General features: G+C 44.9%; 1 protein-coding gene across 1 annotated transcript in view; it reads right to left on the reverse strand.

Annotated features, from left to right (window-relative positions):
* The window catches only part of CCDC62 (coiled-coil domain containing 62), a 52,631-nt gene that overhangs the window by 18,204 nt on the left and 10,967 nt on the right, over window positions 1-23,460 (reverse strand). The window contains 6 exon segments of the mRNA XM_032168421.2: window positions 3,695-3,839; window positions 8,007-8,735; window positions 11,668-11,783; window positions 12,772-12,860; window positions 19,013-19,114; window positions 22,210-22,381. Of these exon segments, the coding sequence (XP_032024312.2) occupies window positions 3,695-3,839; window positions 8,007-8,735; window positions 11,668-11,783; window positions 12,772-12,860; window positions 19,013-19,114; window positions 22,210-22,381 (1,353 nt within the window).

Here is a 23,460-nt window from a genome sequence, read left to right on the forward strand (position 1 = left end):
GCCGGGACCACAGGCACGAGCTACAACACCTGGCTAATTTTTGTATTTTTAGTAGAGACGGGGTTTCACCATGTTGGCCAGGCTGGTCTTCAACTCCTGACCTCAGGTGATGTGCCCGCCTCAGCCTCCCAAGGTGCTGGGATTACAGGCATGAGCCACCACGCCTGGCCTGATAAGTGTTTTATTAGCATAGTGCAGAGAGGAGGTAAATCTGGAGAAGTAATTAAAGAAGGGATATTCTACACAGACATAAAGAATAGTGTCTCTTTGGGACTGAATAACTGGCTAGAACTTCTCTATCAGTTGAAAACAAAGGGCCGGGCGCAGTGGCTCACGCCTGTAATCCCAGCACTTTGGGAGGCCGAGGCGGGCGGATCACGAGGTCAGGAGATCGAGACCATCCTGGCTAACACGGTGAAACCCTGTCTCTACTAAAAATACAAAAAATTATCCGGGCGAGGTGGCGGGCACCTGTAGTCCCAGCTACGCGGGAGGCTGAGGAAGGAGAATGGCGTGAACCCGGGGGGCGGAGCCTGCATGAGCCGAGATCGCGCCACTGCACTCCAGCCTGGGTGAAAGAGCGAGACTCCTTCTCAAAAAAAAAAAAAAAAGAAAAAAGAAAACAAAGCTATAAATATATGGTGGTTTAGTGTGTGAAAAGATGCACAACATTGTTAGTCATTAGGGGAATGCAAGTTAAAACCACATTGAGATACCTCTTTATACCTGTTAGAATGTCTGGAATTTAAAAATTGACCATAGCAAGTATTGACTGGAATCTGGAGCAGCTGGGACCATCATACACTGATGGTGGGAATGTAACTGGTATAACCACTTTGGAAAACATCTGGCAGTTCCTTAAAATGTTAAATATACCCCAGCACTTTGGGAGGCTGAGGCAGGAGGATTGCTTGAGGTCAGGAGTTTGAGACCACCCTGGGCAACATAACAAGACCCCATCTCCACAAAAAATGCAAAAATGAGCTGGGCATAATGGCTCATGCCTACAGTCCCAGCTACTTGGGAGGCTGCGGTGGGAGGATTACTTGAGCCCAGGAGTTTGAGACTGCAGTAAGCCAGGATTGCGTCACTGCACTCCAGCTTGGGCGACAGAGCAAGACCCTGTCTCTAAAAAAAGAAAAAAAAAAAAAGGTTAAATATACACCTACCATATGACCTAGCTAGCATTCCATTCCTAGATAAACGATGTCTATACAAAAAAATGTGTCTATACAAAGACTTATTATACATGAATATGCAAGCAGCTTTATTTGTATTACCCAGCACACCAGAAACAATCCAAATGTCCATTGACAAGTGAATGGCTAAATCACTGTGGTAATAGCGTGGTGCAGAAGTAACTGCGGTTTTTGCCATTACTTTTTTTTGTTTTTAAGATTGAATCTCGCTCTGTCGCCCAGGCTGGAGTCTAGTAGCATGATCTTGGCTCACTGCAACCCCCGCCTCCCGGGTTTAAGTAATTCTCCTGCCTCAGCCTCCCAAGTAGCTGGGATTACAGGCACACACCAGCACACCAGGCTAATTTTTGTATTTTTAGTAGACAGGGGGTTTCGCCATGCTGGCCAGGCTGGTCTCGAGCACCTGACCTCAAGTGATCCACCTGCCTTGGCCTCCCAAAGTGTTGGGATTACTTTTAATGGCCTGCCATTACTTTTAATGACAAAGACCATACTTACTTTTGCACCAACCTAATAGATCCACACAATAGGAAACTTGTCAGCAACAAAAAGGAATTATTTATACACACAGTCACATAGGTTAATCTCAAGATAATTACACTGAGTGAAAGAAACAAGAGGGACACAAAAGTTTGAATGCATTTATATAAAATTCTAGAAAATGCAAACTAATCTGTGTTACAGAAGACAGATTAGTGAGTGGTTGTCTGGGAATAGGGAGGGACGCACAGGGCAGAGGAAGAATTCCAAAGGGGTTTGGGTGTAATGAATGTGTCACTATTAGTGTGTCACATACAGACTAATGTGTGGTAAATGGGATTTCACTATATAAGAAAACGTCTGGGCTGGGCGCGGTGGCTCATGCCTGTAATCCCAGCACTTTGGGAGGCCAAGGTGGGCGAATCACGAGGTCAGGAGATCGAGACCATCCTGGCTAATACGGTGAAACCCCGTCTCTACTAAAAATACAAAAAATTAGCCAGGCGAGGTGGCGGGCGCCTGTGTTACCAGCTACTTGGGAGGCTGAGGCAGGAGAATGGCGTGAACCCCGGGGGGCGGAGCCTGCAGTGAGCTGAGATCGCACCACTGCACTCCAGCCTGGGCGACAGCGAGACTCCGTCTCAAAAAAAAAAAAAAAAGAAAATGTCTGGCCAGGTACAGTGTCTCGTGACTGTAATCCCATTAGTGGGATGAAGATTTCAATTTGCCACCCTGGTGTCTTGGTAAATCATAGATGTTAGATGTTTTCCTTTTTTTTTTTTGAGACAGGGTCTCGCTCTGTTTCCAGGCTGGAGTGCAATGGTGCAATCTCGGCTCACTGCAAACTCCGCCTCCTGGTTTCAAGCGATTCTCCCCCCTCAGCCACCCAAGTAGCTGAGATTACAGGCACCCGCCACTACACCCGGCTAATTTTTGTATTTTAGTAGAGATGGGGTTTCACCATGTTGGTCAGGCTGGTCTCGAACTCCTGACCTCAGGTTATCTGCCCACCCCGGCCTTCCAAAGTGATGGGATTATAGGCGTGAGCCACTGTGCCCGGCGATGTTTTCCTCTTTTATGTTTTTAAAATTTTATTGAAATAAAAAATAGAGGCAGGGTCTTGCTATGTTGCCCATGCTGATCCTGAATTCCTGGGCTTAAGCAATTCTCCCACCTTGGCCCCCCAGAGTGTTGGGATTACAGGCATGAGGCACTGTACCTGGCCACACATTTCTTATATAATGAAATCCCATTTCCCACACATTAGTCTGTATGCATGTCTCTGCAGATAGAGAAATCTGTAAGCAAGCCCACCAACATGTCACCTGGGTCTCTCTAGACACTGCCAGGGGTTGCCTATTTGGAGGAAGGGACAGCTGAGATCAGGCAGTTAGGTGATATCTACATTTCTGTATTGTTCTTGTGGTTTGTTTTTCTTTTTCTTCCCTTTCTTTTTATTTTTACAACCAACATGTATCAAGTTGCCAAAAAAAAAAATACAATTTTTCTTGAAAGAAAAATAAGTAGTCCCAGCATGGTGGTTCACACTTATAATCCCAGCACACTTTGGGAGGCCAAGGCAAGAAGATCACTTGAGCCCAAGTGTTCAAGACCAGACTGGGCAACAAATCGAGACCCTGTCTCTACAAAAAAAATAAGAAAATTAGCTGGGCATGGTGGCATGTGCCTGTAGTTGCAGCTACTTGGGAGGCTGAGGCAGGAGGATCTCTTAAGCTCAGGAGGTTGAGGCTGCAGTGAGCCATGATTGCACCACTGCACTACAGCCTGGCTGACTGAGTACCCTGTCTCAAAGAAACAGAACAAAACACAAAATAATAAAATAAATAAAAGGATTGCCTTAAAAGCATCTTAAAATCCTAGAATTAAAAAAAAAAAAAAAAACGGAGGAATAGCCAAAATAAGCAAGCTACCAGTGGTTGCTAGAGAAGCATTAAAAGCCTGTTGGTGAGAGGCCTGGCTTGAGTAAGCTGGGGATTTCTAAGCAAAATACGAACCTTTTCATTGAATGCTGGTGCATCTTTGTAGATTAACAAACTCGTAGGTGAGTTCTTTTTATCGGAAGAGGACTCTGTCTCATCTTCTCTCAAGGCAGATTTTGAAGAACCCAAAGAGTGGGAATCTTGGATGGCAATTAACTCACTATGAATAAGAAAACCCAACAAAAACAAATATCTTAAAACAATATCATACATAGATCACTCTTATACTCAAAAGTATCTTAAAAGGACAAAGAAGTGTTTTTGTTATTGAAGCAGCTCAAGTTTGAGTAGAACATTATAGCTTGGAATAGAATATTATAAGTTAATGCATACCTTTTGCAAATAAGAATTAAAACAAGGCTGGGCACAGTAGCTCACACCTATAATCCCAGCACTTTGGGAGGCTGATCCGGGTGGATCACGAGGTCAGGAGATCAGGACAGTCCTGGCCAACATGGTGAAACCCCAGCTCTACTAAAAACACAAAAATTAGCTGGGTGTGGCCGGGCGCGGTAGCTCACACCTGTAATCCCAGCACTTTGGGAGGCCAAGGAGGGCGGATCAGGAGGTCAGGAGATTGAGACCATCCTAACATGGTGAAACCCTGTCTCTACTAAAAAATACAAAATATTAGCTGGGTGTGGTGGCGGGTGCCTGTAGTCCCAGCTACTCGGAAGGCTGAGGCAGGAGAATGGCGTGAACCCAGGAGGCAGAGCGTGCAGTGAGCCAAGATCGTGCCACTGCACTCCAGCCTGGGCGACAGAGCGAGACTCCGCCTCAAAAAAAAAAAAAAAAATGAGCTGGGTGTGGTGGCACGTGCCTGTAATCCCAGCTACTCAGGAAGCTGAGGCACAAGAATTGCTTGAACCCAGGAGGTGGAGGTTGCAGTGAGCCGAGATCGCGCCACTGCATTCCAGCCTGGCGATGGAGCGAGACTCTGTCTCAAAAAAAAAAAAAAATTAAAAAAAAAATTATTAGGTAAAGGTAACTATAGAATAAAAAATGTTCTCCCTAAAACTACAGTGAAATGAAGGTTCTAGAGATAGGATCATCTAAAAGGGAGGGAAAAATTAAAACAGACTAATTCTCAAAAAAAAAAAAAAAAATGGAACCAAGTGCAATGACTCATGCCTGTAGTCTCGGCTACCTGGGAGGCTGAAGTGGGATCACTTGAGACCAGGAGTTAGAGGCTGCAGTGAGATATGATTATACCACCGCACTCCAGCCTGGGTGACAGCGAGACCCTATCTCTAAAAAGAAAAACATGGAATAAGGTTATACTTGTGAACATTTTAGGTTTTCAGTTTGTGAGATTGATTTTTGTTAATGGCTTTGTTCATTTATTTATTTATTTTTGTTATTGTTAGAGATGGGCCATCCTGTTGCCCAGGATGGCCTTCAACTCCTGAACTCAAGAGATCCTCCTTGTTTTGGCCTCCCAAAGTATTGGAATTACAGGCATGAGCCACCTCACCTGACCAATGACCTTTTCTTTTAAGACCGAGTCCCATTCTGTTGCCCAGGCTGGAGTGCAGTGGCATAATTTTGGGTCATTGCAACCTCCACCTCCTGGGTTCAAGCGATACTTGTGCCTCAGCTTCCCGAGTAGCTGGGACTACAGGTGTGCACCACCATGTCCGGCTCATTTTTGTATTTTTAGTAGAGATAGGGTTTCACCATGTTGGCCAGGCTGGTCTCGACCTCCTGACCTCAGGTGATCCGCCTGAGTTTGACAGCAAAAGCTGTTCTGGAACAGACCAGAGGCACTAGAACTGCTTCCTTCCCTGTAACCTACAATGAAGTGAGAACAGGCTGCCCCCGGTTTCTCCCTGCACGGGTAAACCTCTGTTTGTCAAATGGAATGCTGGCACAAATGTGAACATTTTAGTTAGATAATAAAGTAGGTACGCAAGTTCTTATAATCTATGGAAAAATAGAAAAACATAATTATCTTTCTACTTAATCACGTATTTGTCATGTGATATCTTGGCATCCGTCTCTGCTGGCAGAACAGGCAATCACTTCAATCATTTTAAGTTGGTGAGGTCAAAAGGGCCTTGAAAGAAACTCTGAATGTAAATCTGAACTTATTTCATACATTAAACTTAATCCTCTATGCTCTTAAAACTATCTGACATAAGCCTGTCCCTTAATATATGAGTGTCCTTGTTCAGTAGTGAAAAATAGGCATTGTGCCCTGATACTTGCAATTATCCAAAGATCTTTAAAGACCAAATATGAATAGACGACATTTAGTGTGACGACCGACTTTTTAAAATAATTTGCAACTGGCAGAATGACTATCTGCATGACCTTTAAACAATTCAAGTTTCTAAAAGGGCCAAAGGAAATAAACAAAATACAATTAAAGAGCCAAAGGATACTCCAAATAATTAAGCACTAGAAATAAATTTTAATCGTAAAGTCCTATAAAGCCAATGTAATGATTAAAATACGCCTCTCAATATAGAAACTTCATCCGTTCTGTAATTTAAGATTAAAGAGCTATGCTTTATTTAAAAATAGCAGACATTATTATGACGCCACTCACACACAAGATTAACTATTCCAACAATAAGACAAGCCTGAATAAGGCAGCATATGCCTTATTCTCTTAAATTTTCTTCTCTTACAAAAACCAGTAACTTACCAGCTTGTTAAATACAAGTATCCTCTTTCCTGAATGATTTTCAAAAATTAAGGAAGTTTGGGCAATGTAAAGTCTCAAACAGATATGAAATGAATGAATACAAAGGCAGGCACGGTTGGATATGTAAATATACTAAGTGACCCTGGATAAGAGCTGAGAGATGCCGGGTGTGGTGGTTCACACCTGTAACCCCCACAGGTGAAAAAGATTGCTTAAGCCCAGGAGTTCGAGACCAGCCTGGGCAATATCGTACCACCTCATCTCGATTTTTTTAAAAAGAGCCATGACAAATGTTTTTGAAATAGAGTCTCACTTTGTTGCCCAGGCTGGAGTGCAGTGGCACAATCATAGCTCACCGCAGTCTCAAACTCCTGAGTTCAAGTGATCCTCCCACCTCAGCCTCCCAAGTAGCTTGGACTACACGTGTTTGCCACCCATGCCCAGCAAATTAAAAAAATTTTTTTGTGGAGATGGAGCCTCACTATGTTACCCAGGCTAGTCTCAAATTCCTGGACTCATGTGGTCCTCCTGCCTCAGCCTTCCAAGTACTGGGACTACAGGTGTACACCGCCATGCCCAGCTAACTTAAAAACAATTTTTTAAAAATGTGTAGAGGCCAAGCGTGGTGGCTCATGCCTGTAATCACAGCAATTTGGGAGGCCAAGGTGGGTGGATCACTTGAAGTCAGGAGTTCGAGACCAGCCTGGCCAATATGGTGAGCCCCCATCTTTACTAAAAATACAAAAATTAGCTGGGCATGGTGGTGTGCGCCTTTAATCCCAGCTACTTGGGAGGCTGAGGCAGGAGAATGGCTTGAACCCAGGAGGCGGTGGCCATGTTCAGCCTATTGTCTCCATCTCAAAAAAAAAAAAAAAAAAAAAAAGTGTGAGTAGGGTTATTTGCCCATGTGGTCTCAAATCCTGGCCTCATGTGACCTCCTGCCTTGGCCTCCCAAAGTGTAATTACAGGATGAGCCACCACAATGGCATTTTTTTTTTTTTTTGAGTGAGTCTCGTCTTTGCCGAGTGGTTTCAGTGGGGATTTGGTCATGCAAGTCCACCTCCGGTTAGCCTTCTCCTGCCTAGCCTCCAAGTAGTGGATACAGGCCTTTTTGTATTTTTTAGTAGAGATGGGGTTTCACCATGTTAGCCAGGGTGGTCTCGATCTCCTGACCTCGTGATCCACCCACCTCGGCCTCCCAAAGTGCTGGGATTACAGGCGTGAGCCACCGTGCCTGGCCTAAGAGACATTTTTATATGGGGTCTAGGTAATGCCATCTGGACCAGAAATGGTCAGCGTGTCAGTTCAGAATGGCTTCTGGGGTGAGGAATGCTCTAGGGTGGCATTCCACCCTGTGCAGCGATCCACCCGTTTGCTTTTTAATAAAACATATTTGCCCAAGTCATAACAACTGGTTTTGTTTTTAAACAAACCTTTGCCTCAGAAGCCGTCCTCAGTATAAACGCGTCCCTGGAATCTAACAGAGCCTCTATAATTAAAGACTCAACAGTCCATGCTGTGATGAAAAGAGGGAACCATTGGTCCTAAGGAAGATTTCTGTTAGCAAACATGGCTTCTGGATTAATAGTAGGTATGGCATGGCTTCCGTCACCCTTTGTATTTCTAAATACTGGCACGTATGCTCCGTGGGTGTTTACAGATGTGAACGTTACTCACCTTGCCGGGGAGTCATGTTGTATCCCACAGATGCTTTCTGAACAGGTGCACCCAGATTTGAGGCGGACAATTCTCTGCATTTTGGAAGGCTTGAAAATACTCATCCACTCCACGTCAGGCATGTGGCCTGGGGCTTCAATTATGAAGTTACTCGGGTGGCAGCACTTGGAGTCACACATGCCACTTTCGCCCAAACAGGCTTCATTTTTCTGGCAGCATGAGACTTCGGACCTTTCCATCTGATCTTGACATTCTACATCCAGCTTTTCTGGATGTTTTGAACTTGGACAGTTGGTCAGGCCCAGGTAAACACTGACATCGTGCCACTGCTTCTCATCAGATAAAGTGGGCATTTCTGAGGGTTGTTTTCCTTCGTTCTGAACCCCAGTGCCATGACATTTTGGTGATTTTGCAAGGATCTTGCACAGTGTAATTTTGTTTTCGGGTTCAATCTGGGTTTTTCCTCCCAGAGACCAAGACTTGTGTTTCTCTACTAAGTCTTTGGTAAATATGGATGACAGCGTAATTACACTTTTCTCCCCAAATGCAGTATTGATCTGTCGTTTCTTCTCTTTGCATTCATCATCACAAGAGCTCTTGTCTGACCTATTTTGCTGAACTAACATGGCTTCAAATTTCTGGTCCTTAAACAGTGACTTCTGATTTTTTTCCCTCTTAATATCGACTTTTGGGTGGTTATTTTCAAGGTCTGATAAACACATGTCTCTGCTATGGTGGCATTAGAAAAAAAATGGAGGTTATAAGATATACTTGATGCTATAATTCCAAACATTTCACCCAAAACTCAGTAGAGCTAAATCCCAATGAGACTCGTTTGTCTGAACCTCAGAGCCCAATTCCAGCCCGACCTTCTCCAGGAAGCCTTTCTGACCACCAAGCCCACATTCCCTTTTCCATCCTCACCTCTTATTGCACTTACTGTCTATATGAGAAAAAAAGAATACTACAGAAATGTGACAAAACCTTTTAATAAATCTTCCTTTAAAATTTTTCATGTCACTTGTATTCAGGTATTCTAATCTGCATCATTCTGATATCTTAGGAAATATAACTCTGTCTTTCCATAATGCTACAAACTATTTTATGCTTTAAAAAAATTTTTTTTTAGGCCGGGCGCAGTGGCTAACGCCTGTAATCCCAGCGCTTTGGGAGGCTGAGGCGGGTGGATCACCTGAGATCGAGAGTTCGAGACCAGCCTGGACCACATGGAGAAACCCTGTCTCTACTAAATATACAAAAATTAGCTGGGCGTGGTGGCACATGCCTGTATTCCCAGCTACTTGGGAGGCTGAGGCAAGAGAATTGCTTGAACCTGGGAGGCGGAGGTTGCAGTCAGCCAAGATCGCACCATTGTATTCCAGCCTGGGTGACAAGAGTGAAACTTCGTCTCAAAAAAAAAAAAAATTTTTTTTTTGGTAGAGACAGGGTCTTGCTATGTTGCCTAGGCTGCTCTTGAACTCCTGGCCTCAAGTAATCCTCCTGCCTTAGCTTCTGAAAGCACTGCGATTACAGGTGTGAGCCATGGCGCCCAGCCCATTTTAAGCTTTTAAGGAATAACCTCAACTCATCTAGTACCTCCTAGAGGCAACGAAGGTCAAAAAGGAGAAAGACAGCCTTGGCAACACGACGAAACCCCATATCTACCAAAAAAAAAAAAAAAAAAAAGTAGCTGGGCATGGTGGTGCACACCTGTGGGCCCAGCTACTTACTTGGAAGGCTGAGGTGAGAGGATCGCTTTAACCCAGGAGGTGGAGGTTGTAATGAGCTGAGGTTGCACCACTGCATGCCAGCCTGGGCAACAGAGCAAGACCCCACCTCAAAAAAAGGAAAAAGGAGAAAGAGCCAGTATGTTAGGGGCTTCTGCCTGCAAGAAAACTCTGAGTTAGTCTGGTGTCTGGTGGCAGTGGCAGCAGCTAGGACCCAGAGCCACAGGCCACAACCCCCCTCAGAGGGCCCCAAAGGAAAGTGAAACAAGTGCAGCGGAAAAAGCAGGGCAGCCCCAGCCACACGCCACACACCTGGGGCGATCCCTGCAGTGCTGCAGCTACTAAGCCCTGCTGCTCTCAACTCCATTCTCCCAGGGAAAGTCGCTGCTGCAACCCAGTCCAGCCTCCATGGTTCCAACCAGCCATGGGGAGCTTCCCTAATCCCTCTCCCTTTCAAAGACTTCTTGTAACATTTCGGCTTAGAAAAGTAGACTAAGTTGAGCTGTGGTACAGTTATATGCCTGTTAAATTAAACCACGCTTTATATGTTTATATTTTAATTTTACAGAAACCAATTTAATTCCCACACTGCTTGTTGTGGGGAAGGGAAGTTGTTTCCTATTAACAAGGCAAGCAGGAAAATCCAGTTAAGGGCGCAGATCACCCTCGGTGGAGTGGGGCTCCTACTCAGTGATCAATGTATTCCTTGGCATTACTTCTTTTGGGCAAGTGCCATGCCCTATATACCTACATGTGCCCAAGTCCTAGCCTAGTGTCCAAACACTGAATGCTGGATGGATGGATGGATGCATGGATGGATGGATGGATGGATGGATGGACGAATGATTCATCTCTGTAGTGTCTACTCTAGCTCAAAGCCTTCTACACAACAGAAGGGAAAATCAGGTTAAATAAATTTACTTCTATCCAGTGGCTAAATCAGGATCATGACTAAAATTCTTAGATCGGGTCTTCCTGCGACTGAGGATTATGACAATCATTATTAGCTCACATACATTTATTTTATTTATTTATTTATTTATTTATTTATTTATTTTTTCATACGGAGCCTCACTCTGTCACCGAGGCTGGAGTGCAGTGGCGCGATCTCAGCTCACTACAACCTCTGCCTCCCAGGTTCCGGCAATCCTCCTGCCTCAGCCCGCCGAATAGCTGGGACTACAGGCGCCTGCTACCACGCCTGGCTAATTTTTTTGTATTTTTGGTACAGGTGGGGCTTCACCGTGTTAGTCAGGATGGTCTCGATCTCCTGACCTCGTGATCCACCTGCCTTGGCCTCCCAAAGTGCTGGGATTACAGGCATGAGCCACCGCGCCAGGCCTATTATTTATTTTTTGAGATGGAGTTTGGCTCGTCACCCAGGCTGGAGTGCAATGGCACAATCTCAGCTCACCGAAACCTCCACCTCCGGGGTTCAAGTGATTCTCCTGCCTCAGCCTCCCAAGTAGCTGGGATTACATGTGCCCGTGACCACGCCCAGCTAACTTTTATATTTTTATTTATTTATTTATTTTGAAACAGAATCTTGCGCTATTACCAGGCTGGAGTGCAGTGGCGTGATCTCGGCTCATTGCAACCTCCACCTCCCAGGTTCAAGCGATTCTCGTGCCTCAGCCTTGCGAGTAGCTGGGACTACAGGCATGAGCCACTATGCCCGGCTAATGTTTGTATTTTTAGTAGAGATGGGGTTTCACCATGTTGGCCAGGCTGGTCGAACTCCTGACCTCAGGTGACCCACCTGCCTTGGCCTCCCAAAGTGCTGGGATTACAGGTGTGAGGCACCGTGCCTGGCCACATTTATTTCCTACCATATGGGGAATAGTAGTCAGTACTGGCCAACAGTAAGTGCACAGTAAATACTGACTGATGGAACATAATACAAGATTATATTAATTGCATCTTGCTAAGATTACCTGGAGTCCAGGGCCTTTGATTCCTTCATCTTTGAGTCATACATCTGTATTAATTCCTGAGAATTTTCCACATTGAAATTAAGAAACTGCAGATCATTCTGTTGTTTTACATAAATCTGTCATAGATATTGACAAATCAACACGAAATGTAATAACAAAACTAAACTGGGCCGGGCGCGGTGGCTCACGCCTGTAATCCCAGCACTTTGGGAGGCCGAGGCGGGCGGATCACAAGATCAGGAGATCGAGACCACAGTGAAACCCCGTCTCTACTAAAAATACAAAAAATTAGCCGGGCGTGGTGGCAGGCACCTGTAGTCCCAGCTACTCGGGAGGCTGAGGTAGGAGAATGGCATGAACCCGGGAGGCGGAGCTTGCAGTGAGCCGAGATTGCGCCACTGCACTCCAGCCTGGGCGACAGAGCAAGACTCCGTCTCAAAACAAAAACAAAAACAAAAACTAAACTGAACCAACAATTTGGCACTTTCCCTGAAACAGTTCACAAATCCTAAAACAGGTCAGATAGTTACTAGAGAAATATGCTAAATATGTCTGCTTTTAATTTTCCTTTGTTAGCACTAAGATTTGCTAGGATAGCTGGACTCCCAACCTTTGATCACCACAAGCAAGACCTATTTGCTGTACTAAACATGATATACAGGGTGGGTGCGCTGGCTCACGCCTGTAATCCCAGCACTTTGGGAGGCTGAGGTGGGCGGGTCATGAGGTCAGGAGTTCGAGACCAGCCTGGCCAACACAGTAAAACCCTGTATCTACTAAAAATACAAAAAATTGGCTGGGCGTGGTGGTGGGCACATGTAATCCCAACTACTTAGGAGGCTGAGGCAGGAGGATCGCTTGTAACTGGGAGGTAGAGGTTGCAGTGAGCCGAGATCAGGCCATTGCACCCCAGCCCGGTTGACAGTGCGAGACTCTGTCTCAAAAAATAAAATAAAATAAAAATAAATAAACATGATATACAACTAATGTAGTTAGGATTCCAAACCACCAATTAAACAAAATCGATGGGCATTCATTTTTCCTAATTTGCTATTTGTTTACAAACATTTCTTACGTAATAGAGAAGGATGATTGGGGACATACCTGTCTCAGAATGTGCAGTTCTGAATTTGTGCGTTCTTGCTTTGACTTCGCAATATTAAGCAATTCATCTTTCCTCTTTTCTCTCTCTACTGTTTAAGAACAAGTATTATTAACATTTTTCATCAGCTGTATCAACACAAACCTATTTCCAACAATTTAATGCTCGGCTAACATTTTTGTTGTTGTTGTTTCTGAACTTAAAAATAGCAGAATGGGCTGAACGAAGTGGCTCACACCTGTAATTGCAGCACTTTGGGAGGCCGAGGTGGGTAGACCACTTGCGGTCAAGAGTTCGAGACTGGCCTGGCCAACATGGTGAAACCCCATATCTACTAAAAATACAAATTTAGCCGGGTGTGGTGGTGCATGCCTGTGGTCCCAGCTACTTGGGAGGCTGAGGCAGGAAAATCATTTGAACCTGGGAGGTGGAGGTTGCAGTGAGCAGAGATTGTGCCACTGCACTCCAGTCTGGATGACAGAGTGAGGACTTTGTCTCAAAAAAAAAAAGAAGTGATTTGTAGATTCAGGGATTATTTGTCTTTCCCTTTGTGGGGGATAGAATAAGGGTGATTTCCAAATCTCTATACTTAATACATATTACTTTAATTATTTATTTTTAAATTTTAAAAGATAAAATATTTTTAAAAATAGAGATGGGGTCTCACTATGTTGCCCAGGCTGATCTTGAACTCCTGGGTTTCACCATGTTAGCCAAGTTGGTCTCGAACTCCTGGCCTCATGTGATCTGCCCACCTCAGCCTCCCAAAATGCTGGGATTAGGGGCATGAGCCACCATGCCAGGCCAAAACCGAGACATTTTAACAGTGGAAGTGATATCCGTTGTGTATCTGACTCAGTGGGTCTCAATTCTACATGCCTTTCATGTTAACAGCATCCAAGCAGGGTGTAATCCTAATGTTTAAATAAACCTGTTTTGTTATATTCCCAGCTACTTCGGAGGCTGAGGTGGGAAGATTGCTTGAGCCCAGGAGTTTGAGACCAGCCCGAGTCAACACAGCAAGACACTGTCTCTTAAAAAAAAACAAACAAAACTTGTTTTGGATACAGCATGGTCCCTAAACAAAAGCCAACTACTTTATCTGGCCCTCAGAGTAATTTTAAATATATCTGAATGTTGGCCAGTGGGGTTGTCAAGGGGCGGTGGGGGAGGGCAGGTGGTCAAAGAAAAAAAAAAATATATATATATATATATATTTGAATGTTGCCTTAATCTCTGGTTTTATTTTATTTTATTTTATTTTATTTTATTTTGAGACGGAGTCTCGCTCTGTTGCCCAGGCTGGAGTGCAGTGGCGCAATCTCGGCTCACTGCAAGCTCCGCCTCCCGGGTTCACGCCATTCTCCTGCCTCAGCCCCTCCGAGCAGCTGGGACTACAGGCGCCCGCCACCACGCCCAGCTAATTTTTTGTGTTTTTTTAGTAGAGACGGGGTTTCACCGTGGTCTCGATCTCCTGACCTTGTGATCCGCCCGCCTCGGCCTCCCAAAGTGCTGGGATTACAAGCGTGAGCCACCGCGCCCGGCCAATCTCTGGTTTTAGAATAATCTACTTTTGCATAAGAGGCAATGCCACTGTAAATATAAATGTTTCCCTAGTTCAGATAGTTTTCTCCATGGCTGGGTTTAGCTGAGAGATCCAAGTGGATTGGGTCTGACTATTTTCACAAGTTGGCCACAGAAAACAAAGAGGTAAGGAACTCTCTGCTGCTATCTGCCTGAACAAGCAGCCTAAGACAAAACAATGGGAAGGGTCTTAGATGCCTGGAACCTGCTGAATTCTGAGCAAGACCCTGCCTTTTACCGCCTGGGAGACCTGAGGCAGACACTCAATCTATAAGAGCTCACCTACAGGACTGTCAGGACCCACAGAAATGTAAACTAGTATCGTTGTTCTCTTTGCAAACTCCTTACTCCTAGTTATGTACAAGCAAAACGTGTCCCTCAGCCTATGTAAAGAACACGCCTGTAATCCCAGCACTTTGGGAGGCCAAGGTGGGCAGATCACGAGGTCAGGAGATTGAGACCATCCTGGCTAACACGGTGAAACCCCATCTCTACTAAAAAATACAAAAAATTAGCCAGGCGTGGTGGCGGGCACCTGTAGTCCCAGCTACTTGGGAGGCTGAGGCAGGAGAACAGCGTGAACCCAGGAGGCTGAGCTTGCAGTGAGCCGCAAACGCACCACTGCACTTCAGCCTGGGCAACAGAGAGCGAGACTCCATCTCAAAACAAACAAACAAACAAACAAACAAACAAAAACTGCATTTTCAACAAGTTTTAAACTTAAAAGTAAAACTTTAAGACATCTTCCAACTTCAAATAAAACGTGGTAACATCTGACTGGGTGCAGTGGCTCACACCTGTAATCCTAACACTTTGGGAGGCCGAGGCAGGTGGATTGTCTGAGCTCAGGAGTTCGAGACCAGCCTGGGCAACACAACGAAACCACGTATCTACTAAAGTACAAAAAATTAGCCAGGTGTCGTGGCGTGTGCCTGCAGTCCCAGCTACTCTGGAGGCTGAGGCATGAGAATTGCTTGAACGCAGGAGGTGGAGGTTGAAGTGAGACAAGATCGCGCCACTACACTCCAGCCTAGGCGACAGAGCAAGACTCCATCTCCAAAAAAAACAAAAACAGAAAAACATGGTAACATTTAGCCATAGCACTTGACAGCATATTATCATGTTATGCCTTTAAAAATTCTTTTTTGGGCTTAGGCCAAGCATGACGGCTCATGCCTATAATCTTAGTACTTTGGGAGGCCAAGGCAGGAGGATTATCTGAGGCTAGGAGTTCAAAACCAGCAGCCTGGGCCACACAGTGAGACCCTGCCTCTACTAAAAAATTAAAAAAATAAAATTAGCTAGGTATGATGACACATGCCTGTAGTCCCAGCTACTCAGGAGGCTGAGGTGGCAGGATCACTTGAACCCAGACAGTCGAGGCTGCAGTGAGCTATGATTGCACCACTGCACTCCAGCCTGGGCAACAGAGCAAGACCCTGCCTCTACAAAATAAATAAATAAGTTCTTTTGTAGGCTTTGTTCACTTTTATAATTGAAACATGCAAATCTACCAATTGTCTATATTTTGAAAAAGAAGAAAAAAGCATACAAAAATTGTTTTCAGACAGTGGTGTGAGATTGTCTTTAGTTAAGAAGATGTTTAAGGAATCCATTTAGGATGCCAGGTATGGTGGCTCATGCCTGTAATCCCAATGCTTTGGGAGGCAGAGGTAGGAGGATCGCTTGAGCCCAGCAGTTCCAGACCAGACTGGGCAACATAGTGGAACCTCATCCATACAAAAAATTAAAAAATTAGGCATGTGTGATGGCATGTGCCTGTGGTCCCACCTACTTGGGAGGCTGAGGTGGGAGGATCACTTGAGCCTCAGAGTTTGAGGCTTCAGTGAGCCATGATTGTACCACTGCACTCCAGCCTGGGTAAAGAAATCTGCTTAGGATATGATAAAAATATTTCACAAAATCGATTTATTATAATATTAGCTAACAAATTCCATGTATTTTACTTAGTAATACATAGTAGAGTGCATGGGTAAAAAGTGATTAATCAAAAAGAAAAGAGACTAACGTATCCTTTAAGCTTTGTTCTTTCCTTTGACCTCCCATAGCATTTTATGTATAGCATTTGTATAGTAGTAAATTCTGTGGGCCTGTGAACTTCTGAGCATATTGCAGGGCACCTGGCATACAAATGCTGGTCCAAGGACTGTTTGAATGCAACTGTAAAGCTACAAATATGTGATATCTTTAGCAGCGTAACAGGTTATCATTACTTGCAGATGCAGCAATCCTAGAAATGGTGAAAATAGTGACCTCTAGTGGCAGAATACCACACTTTCCCCCCCATCTTTAATCACAAGAGATTAAAATTAAGAATTCCATTTCACTTGAAACTTCTTAGGCCAGGCATGGTGGCTCACACCTGTAATCCCAGCACTTTGGGAGGCCAAGGCAAGAGGATCACTTGATCCCAGGAGCTACAGACCAGCCTGGGCAACATAGTGAGACCCCTTCTCTGCAAAAAAATTAAAAATTTAGCCAGGCTACTCCGAGGGCCAAGGCGGGAGGATTCCTTGAGTCCAGGAGTTTGAGGCTGCAGTGAGCTGTGATTACACCACTGCACTCCAACCTAGGTGACAGAGTGAGACCTTGTCTTTAATTTTTTTCCCATTAATTTACAGACAAACTGCATTCCATTTCCTGCCATATTTCTTACCTACCCCCCAGTATCTCAGAGTTTCCACTGGTGAAGGCCTCCTTCTCTACTCCCAACTGAGAATGACTGACATAGAGAGCTTGTTGACATCCCTGCCAGCCAAGATGATTCTACTGGGCTTTCTTTTCAGTGGTTTGTGTTAGGAAAGTCATTGATTTAGAAGAGAAAATCATATGAACACTTTTTGGTCTACTGATACCTACCCTCAGTTCCCCTTTTACTAGGGGTACGCATTCATTAAAAAATCCCTACTTTGAGCACCCATACAACCATTCTGTTTTTCACTTTCAGTAAATTACATGATATATTCAACAATTTATTATAAAACAGCCTTTGTGTGAGATGATTTTGTCCAAATGCAGGCTAATGCGAGTGTTCTGTGCATGTTTAAGGCAGGCTAGGCTGAGCTATGCTGATGGGTAGGTTGGCTTCATTAAATGCATTTTTGACTTGCAAGGGGTTTATCAGAATGTAACCCTGTAAGTCAAAGAGCATCTGTGTTATGTTTTTAGTGAGAAGCAGAGTCACACGCTCAAGCTGGAAGGGAGAGTAGCTCATTTTACAGAAGAGGAAATAGTGACTGGGAATGGGATGGCAGCATTAACATTCGCTGCTTGGTTCCCCATCGATCCCGCAAAGAGTGTTAAAAACAAACAAAAAGGCTGGGCGCGATGTCTCATGCCTGTAATCCCAGCACTTTGCAAGGCCGAGGCGGGCAGATTATCTGAGGCCAGAGTTCGAGATCAGCCTGGTCAATATGGTGAAACCCCGTCTCTACTAAAAACATAAAAATTAGGCCGGGCGTGGTGGCTCACGCCTGTAATCCCAGCACTTTGGGAGGCTGAGGCGGGCGGATCACAAGGTCAGGAGATCGAGACCACAGTGAAACCCCATCTCTACTAAAAATATAAAAAATGAGCCGGGCGCGGTGGCAGGCGCCTGTAGTCCCAGCTATTCGGGAGGCTGAGGCAGGAGAATGGTGTGAACCCGGGAGGTGGAGCTTGCAGCGACCCGAGATTGCACCACTGCACTGCAGCCTGGGTAAGAGCGAGACTTCATCTCAAAAAAAAAAAAAAAAAAAAATTAGCCAGGCATGGTGGCACGCGCCTGTAATCCCAGCTACTCGGGAGGCTGAGGCAGGAGAATTGCTTGAACCTGGGAGGTGGAGGTTGCAGTGAGCCGAGATCATGCCACTGCATTCCAGCTTGGATGACAGAGTGAGACTCTGTCTCAGAAAAAAATAAAAATAAAAATAAAAATAAAAAAGCCGGGCTCACACCTGCAATCTCAGCACTTTGGAAGGCCAAGGCCCGTAGATCACTTGAGGTTAGGCGTTCAAGAAGATCAGCCTGACCAATGTGGTGAAACCCCGTCTCTACTAAAAATACCAAATTTAGGGCCGGGCGCGGTGGCTCACGCTTGTAATCCCAGCACTTTGGGAGGCCGAGGCGGGCGGATCACGACGTCAGGAGATTGAGACCATGGTGAAACCCCGTCTCTACTAAAAATACAAAAAATTAGCCGGGCGTGGTGGCGGGCGCCTGTAGTCCCAGCTACTCGGAGAGGCTGAAGCAGGAGAATGACGTGAACCCGGGAGGCGGAGCTTGCAGTGAGCCGAGATCGTGCCACTGCACTCCAGCCTGGGCGACAGAGCGAGACTCTGTCTCAAAAAAAAATAAAAATAAAAATAAAAATACAAAATTTAGCCAGGTGTGGTGGCTCATACCAGTAATCCCAGCTACTAAGGAGGCTGAGGCAGGAGAATCGCTTGGGCCTGGGAGGCAGAAGTTGCAGTCAGCCGAGATCGCACCACTGCACTCCAGCCGGGGTGACAGAGCAAGACCCTGTCTCAAAAAAGACCCTGTCTCAAAAAAAAAAAAAAAAAAAAAAAAAAAAAAAAACCATTTTGGGAGAGGTATAATTCCTTCAGCCTGTCATCATAGCAAGTCTAGGTTACAAATACATTCGATCATCTGTTTTACCAGTAAAAAGCAATTCATCGTGCAGGCAACTTTTCTCTTGCTTGAGGCGAATGATCTCTTCTCGTTGCTCGTTATTTTCTGTTGTCTTTTCGTTGAGGTCCTCTTCATAACAGAAGAAAAAGAAAGTCCTCAAATAAATACTAGTTTCCAGTCCTCATATACACACTATGCCTAACCCTCATGTCCTCAGTGGCCCCTTCCAGTCCTGTCGGATCTATAGACAAAATCTGTTTCACAGCCAACATCTCCACACCTGGCAAGGACCCTGGTTGGAGGCTTTGCTTGCTCTCATCTGACTGACCTCCCTGCGCCAGGCTTGCCTCTCCTGTGACAGCCCAGTGTACACAGAGCAATCTTTTAAAAATCAAAATCTGCCCAGCACAGTGGCTCATTCCTATAATCTCAGCACTTTCGGAGGCCAAGGCGGACAAACCACTTGAGGCCAGGAGTTTGAGACCAGCCTGGCCAACATGGTGAAACCTCGTCTCTACTAAATATACAAAAATTAGCTGGGTGTGGTGGCGCCCGCCTGCAATCCCAGCTACTCGGGAGCCTGAGGCAGGAAAATCGCTTGAATCCAGGTGGCGGAGGTTGCAGTGAGCTGAGATCATGCCACTGCACTCAACCTGGACAACAGAGTGAGACTCCATCTCAAAAAAAAAAAAAAAAGTAAAGTAAAAATAAAGGCCAAATGCAGTGGCTCACACCTGTAATCCCAACACTTTGGGAGGCTGAGGCGGGTGGATCACCTGAGGTCAGGAGTTCGAGAACAGCCTGGCCAACCTGGTAAAACCCCATCTCTACTAAAAATACAAAAATTAGCTGGGCGTGGTGGTGGGCACCTGTAATCCCAGCTACTCAGGAGGCTGAGGCAGAATTGCTTGAGAGGGAGGCGGAGGTTGCAGTGAGCCGAGATCGCGCCATTGCACTCCAGCCTGGGTGACAAGAGTGAAATTCTGTCTTAAAAATAAATAAATAAATAAAAATAAAAATAAAAATCTGCTCGTGTCATTTCTCAGTGAAAAGCCTTGCTACTGCACTGAGGATGAAATCCAAATTCATTACCGCAAACTGCAGAGTCCAGCATGACCTGACCCGCCCATCTCCCCACCGCCGTTCCCTCCTTTCCTTCTGTTCCTTGAATATGTCTGTGGTATAAGAAGAAATAGATGTGGTTTTTGTCCTCTGTTCCTGGAACAGAGCTCCTAAAACTTGTGGAATTTTCTAAGTGACAGAAGAATCTTTTGTCATTCATGAAGAGTCCCGGTTGATTACACCAGAGTACATGCTAACAAGGTGACTCAGGGTGTATCTCCTACGTGGCCTCAGGATGCAGACAGCCACCAGAAACACCAAGTGAGGACAGGGCTGGAACCTGCAGTCCCACTTGTGGACCTCCAGGAAGGGGAGGGAGGGCTGGAGATTGAGCTCTATAAAAATTCCTCTTTTTTTTTTTTTTTTTTTTTTTTTTGAGGCAGGATCTTGCTCTTTGCCCAGGCTGAAGTGTGGTGGCACAATCTTGGCTCACTGCAACCTTCACCTCCTGGGCTCAAGAAATCCTTCCACTTTGCCTCTCGATTAGCTGGGACTATAGGATCACACCACCATGCCTGGCTAATTTTTTGTAGAGACAGGGCTCTGCCATGTTATCCAGGCTGGTCTTCTTGAAGTCCTGGCCTCAAGCAATCTGCCCGCTTTGGCCTCCCAAAGTGCTAGGATTACAGATGTGAGCCATCGTGCCCAGCCACTATTTTTCTTTTCTAAAAAAAAAAATTTTAAGCTAGGTGCAGTGGCTCATGCCTGTAATCCCAGCACTTTTGGGAGGCCGAGGCAGGTGGATCACAAGGTCAGGAGTTTGAGACCAGCCTGACCAACATGATGAAACCCTGTCTCTACTAAAAATACAAAAATTAGCCGGGCATGGTGGCACCCACCTGTAATCCCAGCTACTCAGGAGGCTGAGGCAAGAAAATTGCTTGAACCCAGGAGGCGGAGGTTGCAGTGAGCTGAGATCATGCCATTGCACTCCAGCCTGGGCAACAGAGTGAGACTCCGTCTCAAAAAAAAAAAAAGTTTTAATATTGAATTTAGAAAATGTTTTTAATATATAAATATTGACAGAATAGACTTCTTTTTACATGAATATTTTACCTTGATATATATAAACATTCAATAAATACCAAATACCTAGAGTGTAGCCCTTGTGCTGTGCTATTAACAGTACACTGAAAAAGAGAAGCAGAGTCTGTTCCTGCTGCCAAGGGGATGATAATACGATTATTGTTTTAGCTGAAGCTACAAATGGAGATAAGACCTATGGCTAACCATAGGTCAGGGCATCATAAAGACAACATTTTCGAATGCTGAATCTTTTAAGTTAAATCAGCAAAGATCGGCTGGGTGTGTTGGCTCACGCCTGTAAATCCCAGCACTTTGGGAGGCCAAGGCAGAGGGATTCACCTGAGGTCGGGAGTTCCAGACTAGCCTGGCCAACATGGCAAAACTCTGTCTCTACTAAACATCCAAAAATTAGCCAGGCATGGTGGTAAGTGCCTGTAATTCCAGCTACTCGGGAAGCTGAGACAGGAGAATAGCTTGAACCTGGGAGGTGGAGGCAGTGGTGAACCAAGATTGTGCTACCGCACTCCAGCCTGGGTGACAAAGTGAGATTCTGTCAAAAATAAATAAATTGGCAAAAATAAAAATTCCTAATTTCAGAATCAGGAGTTTCTGCCCTCACCATGGGAAGAAATGCCCTGGCTAGCCTGCTAGCAAGAAGATGAAACGTGTGAGGCAAAACTGCCCAGATGGGAAGCTCAGTGAGGCCCAGCCACAGTCAGACAACTCCCATTTGCCTCTAGACATGTGGGTTTAATAAATGCTACGACTGTCTGCCACTGAGATACTGATGTTGTCTGCCACAAAGCATGTATTAGCAATAGCTAATGGTACAGCCACTTCAACTAAGGCAGGATTACTTTAAAATATGATACATTCTGCAGTTTTCCCCAACTCTGTTATATATCTTATAAGACACAAATTGCAGCATAATCCTATATAAATGAAATGGATATTTCACGTTAGGGTCTAAGGCCAGGAATTGATCTACTCTCAAGCATAAGATTAAGTGAACCCAAATGAAGAAATATATTCCCAAGATAATACATTTGTATCTTAAATGTAGGTCTCTTCCTTACCTTTTAGTTTATTGACTTCAATCTTAAGTGCCTTCAATTTCTGCTTATAATCTTGCTTTTCTTTCACAATACAAGTCTCCGCCATCTTGGCATCACGTAGGGCATGCTCTAGCAATTTAAATTTACCCGAACAGTCTGCAATATGATTAACTGCCTCAATAATATCTTTGTCCTAAAAACCAAATTTGAAAACGGTTATCCTAGATTCTTAAATTCCAATTAACCAAGAAGAAAAGATAACACTTACTAAGATCTTATTGTGTGCCAGGTTCCATTCTAAGCACTTCTCGCATATTAACTCATTTAATCTTTACAGTAACTCTATGAGGGTGGTACTATTGTTCTTGCCAAGTGACATGAGTCAACAGAAAGGCTGCGTTCCTTGCCCACGGTTACACAGCTAGTTAGTGGTGGAGCCACCATTTGAACCTAGCTGGCTGCCTCAGACACTATGTACTGAACCACTACCCCTTACTCTCTCTCAAAAAGTTAGAGCCAGACCATTCCATTACCTAAGAAACTATAATAGCAACAAGAGGGTGGGTGGCCCCTGGATGGGAAAACCATCCTGTGGATTATATAGGTAAGTCTAATGACCCACCATTCCCTCCCATTTTCCAGCTTGTTAACATGACAGACTCCACCACAACATCATTCCAAACCTCCCAAATTAGAATTTCTTAACTGTTGAGGCAGTTTTAGTTACCAAAAAAGGTATCTGCTTCTTGAAAAGCAACTCAAACAACACCTATAAGTATAAAAATAAGTAAAAGTTCTATCCCTCCCCCACTCACCTGGAATAACTGTTATTAAGAGGTTTTACCCCTACTGAAGTCTAAACGTTTCTGCTACAGCATCATAAATGCACTCCTGAAAAATCACATTGTCTGCACATCTCACACTAGGACTTACAGAATAACAGGGTTGGGGCAGGCCATGCAAAAACCCATGGAACTTTGCGACCAGGTCAGTAGCAAAAAATAACCATTCTAATAAGTACAAGAACACAGTTCCGTTAACACCAGGAGACCCACAACAGTCAATCCCTTTCAGCCTTAAACTTGGGATTCCTACTTGCTCCTTTGATAAGGATGTCCTGGAGGGCATCTGCTTCTAATGGAAACCATTTTCATCAAATAAAATCTCTAAGACGGGCCGGGCGCGGTGGCTCACGCTTGTAATCCCAGCACTTTGGGAGGCCGAGGCGAGCGGATCACGAGGTCAGGAGATCGAGACCACGGTGAAACCCCG

Source organism: Hylobates moloch, unplaced genomic scaffold (genome assembly GCF_009828535.3).
Source record: "Hylobates moloch isolate HMO894 unplaced genomic scaffold, HMol_V3 SCAFFOLD_12, whole genome shotgun sequence".
Classification (NCBI taxonomy): domain Eukaryota; kingdom Metazoa; phylum Chordata; class Mammalia; order Primates; family Hylobatidae; genus Hylobates; species Hylobates moloch.